We start from the raw sequence: 8,250 nt of genomic DNA, 5'->3' as shown, positions 1-8,250 counted from the left end.
TTGTGCTATATTTTGGATGGACTTGGGTGGGCCTTGTGGCTGTTGACAATGACTATGGCCAGCAGGGAATACAGAGGGTTAAGCAGGAGATAACCAAAGCAGGTGCTTGTGTAGCCTTTACAGAAAATATCTTAAAAAGTCAAGCAGACCGCAATGCTCCACATGTAGTAAAGACCATCAAGAAATCAACCGCAAAAGTGGTGATTATTTTTTCCACTGATCTTGATCTGGCTCCCATTTTGGAAGAGATGATAAAGCAAAACATTACAGGAAAAATGTTTGTGGCTAGTGAAGGATGGTCTACTTCAACCTTGTACTCCAATAAGAAATATCACCAGCTTCTACCTGGTACAGTTGGATTAACCTTTTTCAGTGGTATGATTTCAGGATTTGAAGAATTTATTTATAGAGTCCATCCATTGATGTCTCTAGGGCAAAATTGGGCAAGATTGTTTTGGGAAGACACATTTGGCTGTACAGTGACAGGCAACAAAACTCATTTAGGCTCTTTAGAGACTCTAGAAAAACAATGCAACGGGAGAGAGACTCTCCATAATGTCCAGAACAGATACACTGACGTTTCCAACCTAAGGACCACCAACAAAGTCTACATTGCAGTCCAAGTTTTAGCCAAAACTCTAGAAGATCTTAGAAGCTGCCAGGATAATACATATCTGTTGCAGAGAGGATTGTGTATAGACTTCTGGAATTTTAAACCATGGCAGGTAACACAAAGTTTTCTAGGCTTAATTGATTGGGATTTAAGTTATGTAAATTTGTCAAATATATGAATAGAAAGCAATAGTGAATTATAGAGACTCAAGGCAAAAGTCCTTGGGAGTGAAGACGAGCAATGAAGCAAAATTCAAATTCATCTGTTCACTTGGTTTTTTGTGGGAAATTCAATGGGAAGAGAGGTTATTCTCTGTGAATTTAATGTTCCCTATTATGCTTGGGAGCTGTAGAGATACCAGAGAATAACAAAGGCAGTATGTAAAAATAAGTAAAAACTTTGTTTACCTCATCGTTTTCCTCTCCTGCCCTTCCACCAGGGCCGGCTCCAGGTCTTCATGGGCCCTGGGCGAAAGAGTCCCAGTGGGCCCCTTTAACACATACCACAATTCATAATGCACCAATACGGCAGAGAAATAAAGGTATAGTACAATGCCAAATATTTCTCTTACTTCTTACATTACATGAGTGATATCTATTGTGCATTCTACATTAGCTCAGAAACCGGACAGTATAGTCCTCTATACAGAATAATGAGCCCCATATATTGCTCCAAACAGAATAATGAGCCCCATATATTGCCCCATACAGTATAATGGCCCCATATAGTGCTCCATACAGTATAATTCGCACCACATAGACCTCTATACAGAATAATGAGCCCCATATATTGCTCCAAACAGAATAATGAGCCTCATATAATGCTCCATACAGTATAATGGGCACCACAGAGTGCTCCATACAGAATGAGCCGCATATATTGCTCCATACGGAATTGACCCCATATAATGCTCCATACAGTATAGTGAGCAACATATAATTCTCCATACAGTATATGATGGGCCCCATCAATTGCTCCATATATAATGGGCCTCATATAATGCTCCATACAGTAAATGATCGGCCCCATACAGTATACTGAGTCCCATATATTGCTCCATACAGAATGGGCCCCATATGATGCTCCATACAGAATGGGCCCATATAATATTCCTTGCAGAATGGGTCCCATATAATGCTCCAAAAATAATTGGCCCCATAAGATGCTCCATGTATAATGGGCCCCATATAATGCTCCATATATAATTGGCCATATAAAATGCTCCATATATAATTAGTCCCATAAGATGCTTCATATATTATTGGCCCCATATACTGCTCCATATGTAATTGGCTCAATATACTGCTCCATATTGAATTGGCCCCATAAGATGCTCCATATTAAACTGGCCCCATATAATGCTCCCTATAGAATTGCCTTCACCAGATGCTCCCTATATTATTGGCCCCATAAGATGCTCCATATAGAAGTAGCCCCATATACTGCTCCAAATATTTAAAAAAAAACTGAAATACTCACCTCTCATTGCTTGATGCTGCTCTGCTCTGGACCCCTCATCGTCGGCATCTTCTTGCTCTCTGTGCTGTGACTGCTCAGGCAGAGGGCTTGCACTGGTGACGTCATCACGCCCTCTGACCTGAACGTCACAGTCAGAGGATGGAAGACGCTGCAGCGCTGGAACCGGGAGAGGTAAGTATGGAAAAGTGCCGGGGCCCGGAGCAGGCAGGGGGTGTTTACTCACGGGGGCCGGCACTATAGCGCGCCAGTGTCCCCGACAGCGAGTGGGCCCCCCTGCCTGCTCAGGGCCCCGGCACTTGCCCGGGTGCACCGGGTGCTGACGCCGGCCCTGCCTTCCACTACTCAATACCATCTGTTTGGTCCTCGCAATATATAATTCCCACTTTACAAGACTTCCAGATGTTGCAGGTGAGTTCTAAGCAAGCACGAGAGGTCATCAGCATCACGATTTCATGGCGAGCACCATGACCTTCCTGCTCGCATTTGCAGAACTGTCCCACATGCTGTGACTGCCACAATATCGGCATAGTGTGAAAGGCCCAAAGATTCCAATGCGAGAAGTGGGGAATGAAAAGATGTGGCGGGACTTGGATGGTGGCGGTGAGTAGCAGAGGGCCTGTAGAGGTGAATGGTGAGGAGATTATAAGATTTTTTTTATTTATTTAACCTTTTGGTAGTTCATTATAGTTGAGGAAAATCACAGCCAGCGGCAAATTACACAAAATATGTGTTTTGGTGAATGTGGATTTTGGTAAATTTCAAATACATTTCAATACAAATAAAATGTATTCACTCATCTCTATCTGGCAGATTAAGAACCATTAAAATTTGGAAAGTTTTTCTTCAGTTTTAGTCATAGGATTTCTGGAATTTTTATTAGTGTTCACACCATATTTGGTAAAAAATGTTGGCAGTTCCCTTAGTAGTTATAATTAACGTTGTTATTGCAACAATCTCTGTCTCAGCTACAGAATTTATTCATTTTATGCATATATTAATTATGTACTATCTTTAAGAGACAAATGAAAGGTAAATTGATCAATACTTTTAAAATTCACATGGACTTTGACTATGGATTGTGTGGATCTAGCATTGTTATGGTCTAGTTGGTGACACGGAAGGTCAAAGTTTGCCCTAGGTACTGGAGGTTCAGGACTCAGCCTGGCTCTTTGTGGCGGTGTCGTGGGACACCATTTTCTTTGCTCTTCTTCTATCCCACATGCTGGTCTTCACTTTAAATAAGCAGGAAAAGGGGAAAGACCAATAGTCTGACCATGAGGAGGATAGTGAATTCCAAAGTGGGCCTCTGAAACACAAAATGTCCCAAGAGAGTCGTGATTACATAACCCACCCTTAACTTGACTTTCAATACTAGATAGAAATGACAAATCAAATTTTTATTGTGATATACTAATATAAGAAACAACGTAAAATCTTATGTTTATGATCCTATTGTTGGATTTAGCCGAAGTGTGATGGTAAAAAAGATTCTTATTTCAAATGTTTCACCTTTTACAGCTTTTACATTATATGAAGAGAGTAAGACTGGCATTGAGTAATGGAAAAGAACTATTCTTTGATGAAAATGGAGACCCTCCTGCAGTATATGATATTGTGAATTGGCAGCTGAGCCCAGAAGGAGCCTTACAGCAAGTCAAAGTTGGGAGTTACGATATGACAGCACCTGAAAATCTTGTGTTTACCATCAACTCAAGTGCCCTAGTATGGGTTACAGGAGACCTGCAGGTATGGGAATAAAGTGGGTACGCAAAACAGAAAATGAATTGGCAACTCTTTGACTTATTTAATTCTAACAGATAGTGTGAGATCCTTGGTAATTAAAATTGGTTCATATCTGATTTTCTGCAAATTTCAAACCTGGAGAACAATTGATAACTTTTTTAGCTCATGATACAATAATTTTCCAATCTTTACTGCTGGAAGAGCACAGCGGTCTCTTGCAATTTATAATATAACAAAATAGCTAAAGGTGTTATACGAGGTTAGAAAAAAACTTGACGTCTTTCTTCCAGAAAGAGTGTCTCACCTGTCCACGTCTTGTGCATTATTTGCAGCTTAGGGCTAATCTCTGCTTTATCTCTGCATGATGTGCCCTATGCAATGTGCACCATGATAGTGGCACGCTATGTTGACGGCTCATATGAGCAGTAATGAGCCGGCCCCAGAGCACATTCTGAGTATGTGTTCTTAGAATACTCGACTTGCAGAGACCATCACTGATGATGCAAGTGATGTCCCTCATCTCTTGCACACTGGGAAGTCTTAGAACACACACTAACAGTGCGCTCTGGAACCAAGTAATTACTGGTGATCTGAGTCAGCAACAGAGAGAGCACTGTCACTGTGTTCATTGAACAATGCACATTGCTCATGGACTAGCCCAGCCCCTGAAACACACATTATCACTGATGATGCTTCATTTCAGGGAGGGGGCAAAGGCTTCAGCAGTGACCACATCCTCTGCCCTTGATGTAACTTCTGTTGAGTATCCCAGCATGCACTGGGATTTTCAAATAAAGGTTCATAAAAAAAGGAAGTAGTAAAAAGAAAAATAAGAAGAGTTAGAAAGTGTAGTAAAGGAACATTAGTGAATTTTTAATTTAAGTATATTAGAAATTAGTTTAGATTATGGCATTAAATAGATAGAAATTTGGGAGGAACATTACTTTGTATGCTGCTTAGGGTGAACAGACATTGGCTTCATAAAATGCTATATTTAAAAAAATATACAACAGAGGAATATAACAAAGAATTATTGGTAGTTTCTCCCATATGACCGCAAACCTGTCCCGCCAAATTCAGGTGACAGGTACCCTTTAACAATGAGCCAATTCTTTTAGACAATAATAATAGTCTTCATAAAGTTTTAAATAATGTGATCATTTTCCAGGTTCCTGGCTCGGCTTGCAGTGACAGCTGTAATCCAGGATTCAGAAAAGCTCCTATAGAAGGACTACCAGTTTGTTGCTTTGAATGTATTGCTTGTCCACAAGGCGAGATCGCAAATCAGACAGGTGGGTCAATTATCCTTATTTCTCATCCCTAAGACTCTTCAACTCTGAACTTTCCTAGCTTGCCTTTCATTTGTAGTCATGTATTTTTCTTGGTGTGGATCTCATCTCAAATTTCTACATATAGTGAAGGAAATAATTATTTGATCCCTTGCTGATTTTGTACGTTTGCCCACTGACAAAGACATGAACAGTCTATAATTTTAAGGGTAGATTAATTTTAACGTTGAAAGATAGAATATCAAAAATAAAATCCAGAAAATCACATTGTATAAATTATATAAATTTATTTGCATTTTGCACTGAGAAATAAGTATTTGATCCCCTGCCAACCATTAAGAGTTCTGGCTCCTACAGACCAGTTAGATGCTCCTAATCAACTTGTTACCTGCATTAAAAACAGCTATGCTGCCAAGGCAGCAGGGACCACAGTCACCAAGAAAACTATTGGTAACATATTATGCCGTAAAGGTTTAAAATCCCGCAGTGCCCGCAAGGTCCCCTTGCTCAAGAAGGCACATGTGCAAGGCACATCTGAAGTTTGCCAATGAACACCTGGATGATTCTGTGAGTGATTGGGAGAAGGTGCTGTGGTCAGATGAGACAAAAATTGAGCTCTTTGGCATTAACTCAACTCGCTGTGTTTTGAGGAAGAGAAATGCTGCCTATGATCCAAAGAACACCATCCCCACTATGTAGCATGGAGGTGGAAACATTATGTTTTGGGGGTGTATCTCTGCTACGAGTACAGGACTACTTCACTGCATCAATGGGAGAATGGATGGAGCCATGTACCGTAAAATCCTGAGTGACAACCTCCTTCCCTCCGCTAGGACATTAAAATGGGTCGTGGCTGAGTCTTCCAGCAAGATAATGACCCAAAACATACAGCCAAGGCAACAAAGGAGTGGCTCAAAAAGAAGCACATTAAGGTCATGGAGTGGTCTAGCCAGTCTCCAATCTTTAATCCCATAGAAAACTTATGGAGGGAGTTGAAGCTCCGAGTTGCCAAGCGACAGCCTCAAAATTTTAATGGTTTAGAGATGATCTGCAAAGAGGAGTGGACCAAAATTCCTACTCCTATTCCCAAAAAGTCTGAATGCTGTGCTTACCAACAAGGTTTTACCACCAAGTATTAAGTCTTGTTTGCCAGAGGGATCAAATATTTATTTCTCACTGCAAAATGCAAATAAATGTATATAATTTATACAATGTGATTTTCTCCATTTTATTTTTGATATTCTATATCTCAATGTTAAAATGAACCTACCCTTAAAATTATAGACTGTTCATGTCTCGGTCATTGGGCAAACTTACAAACTACTACAAAGGATCAACTATTTAATTCCTTCACTGTATGACCTTTGTTCTCCAGTTGGTTCCTTATCTACAAGAATTATCTTTATCCGATGTAATGGTGTAGGTAGATGCTTCTCCAAAGGTTGTAATGTCTGGACTGTTGGAAAGTACAGAATAGACTTCCTGATTTTTGTTGAGGCCCTCTCGCATTGCTTTTTTTAACAACTTGCTAGATATTGATAATTATTTTCAACTGAGATTCAGATCCTGAAAATTCCATAATGCAAACATTCCATGAAGGGTTTTCTGGTGAAAACAAGGGTCAATTTTGCTGATTAGTGGCAATATAATCTACAAGTCTTGCATTGGGTCCTGCCTTCTAAAAAATGATGTTGGTACATCCTGGACAAGGATATTTATTTTAAAAGGACCCTTGTTTCAAGAGCTGCCTCCAAAGTAGGTATTCCTTTGTGAAAACGTAAGATATGCAATGTACTTTGCTTGAACAAAAAAGCTAGTAAGATTTTGAAAAAGTGAAAACCTAAATACCATGTACAATCGTGGAACAATAGACAGTAAAAATAAAGCATTAATAGCCATACACTGCAGAGCTTTAGAAGGATTGTCTTTTACCTTTTGCTTGTTAATTGTATCTTTCAGGTGCTCTCTATTGCTTCATGTGTCCAAGGGATATGTGGCCAAATCATCAGAAATCCAAATGTCTTCAAAAGCCTTTAGATTATCTTTCCTATGAAGATTCATTGGGTACAACTTTGATGATTGCCAGCATTGTATCATCTTTGATCCCTAGTTTGATCTTGAGGCTATTCATCCGGCATAAAAACAGCCCCTTAGTTAAAGCCAATAACCTGTCTTTGAGTTGCCTTCTTCTGATATCGTTGTCCTTGTGTTTTCTCTGTTCTTTGGCTTTCATTGGTTACCCTTCATCTGACAAATGTAAATTACGTCAAATTGCATTTGGACTGGTTTTCACCCTATGTATCTCTTGTGTCTTGGCTAAAACCCTTTTGGTTGTTTTTGTATTTATGGCTTCCAGACCAGGCACCAGTTTGACTAAGTGTGCTAGTCCTCAAATGTCCTACTTAATTATTTTTAGTTGTTTTTTTATTCAATTAATATTTTGCATTACTTGGTTATCTCTTACTCCTCCATTTCCTCAATACAGTTTCCAAGTTCAATCCATCATTATTGCTGAGTGCAACGAAGGCTCAGCCATTGCGTTCTGGACCATGTTAGCTTATCTGTTCCTTCTGGCCACCATAAGTTTTGTAGTTGCCTTCTTGGCTCGTAGGCTTCCTGATACCTTCAATGAAGCCCAGTTTATTACATTCAGCATGATGGCCTTTCTGAGTGTCTGGATATCTTACATCCCAGCTTCTTTGAGTGCACAAGGAAAATACACTGTGGCAATGGAGATTTTTGCCATCCTTGCCTCAAGTTGGGCTCTAATCCTTTGCATGTTTCTCCCTAAATGTTTTATATTATTGTTCAGGCCTGATAAGAATACTAGGAAATATCTAATGAAATCGAAATTTGTTTTAAAAAATGTGTAGCTTTTGTCTTCTTGGCCATTGTAGGGATGGTCCTTTTAAAAAATATTTATCATTTATCAACAATATACGTGATTAATGTATGATGGTTTGTGCGATTTCTATCGGATCCCACTAATCCTGAGAATGGAGTCCCAAAGTTTCATGTATGAAACAGCTACTTAGCTAATGGCAACACCTTGTCCTTTAGTTGTTTTGTTTTGAATTCTCGGTTCTAAGTTTTGCTTGTTGCATGACTTTCAATGGATGCCATAAA

The 8,250-nt window shown here is 39.6% G+C and overlaps 1 protein-coding gene across 1 annotated transcript; it reads left to right on the top strand.

Annotated features, from left to right (window-relative positions):
• Window positions 1-2,491: 2,491 nt before the first annotated feature.
• LOC143774812 (vomeronasal type-2 receptor 26-like) lies at window positions 2,492-7,997 on the top strand. Its single transcript, XM_077262581.1, has 4 exons — window positions 2,492-2,500; window positions 3,611-3,838; window positions 5,004-5,127; window positions 7,084-7,997. The coding sequence occupies exons 1-4, from the start codon at window positions 2,492-2,494 to the stop codon at window positions 7,995-7,997; spliced, it is 1,275 nt and encodes a 424-aa protein (XP_077118696.1).
• The last annotated feature ends 253 nt before the right edge of the window (window positions 7,998-8,250 follow it).

Source organism: Ranitomeya variabilis, chromosome 5 (genome assembly GCF_051348905.1).
Source record: "Ranitomeya variabilis isolate aRanVar5 chromosome 5, aRanVar5.hap1, whole genome shotgun sequence".
Lineage (NCBI taxonomy): Eukaryota > Metazoa > Chordata > Amphibia > Anura > Dendrobatidae > Ranitomeya > Ranitomeya variabilis.
Note: the sequence above shows the minus strand (reverse complement) of the source record. Positions and strands in the feature narration are given on the sequence as shown.

Excerpts from the sequence above, each read along its gene's own strand:
- LOC143774812 (XM_077262581.1), top strand. Across the intron at positions 3,839-5,003 it reads GGGTTACAGGAGACCTGCAG|GTTCCTGGCTCGGCTTGCAG; the intron begins GTATGGGAATAA and ends ATCATTTTCCAG. Across the intron at positions 5,128-7,083 it reads CGAGATCGCAAATCAGACAG|GTGCTCTCTATTGCTTCATG; the intron begins GTGGGTCAATTA and ends TGTATCTTTCAG.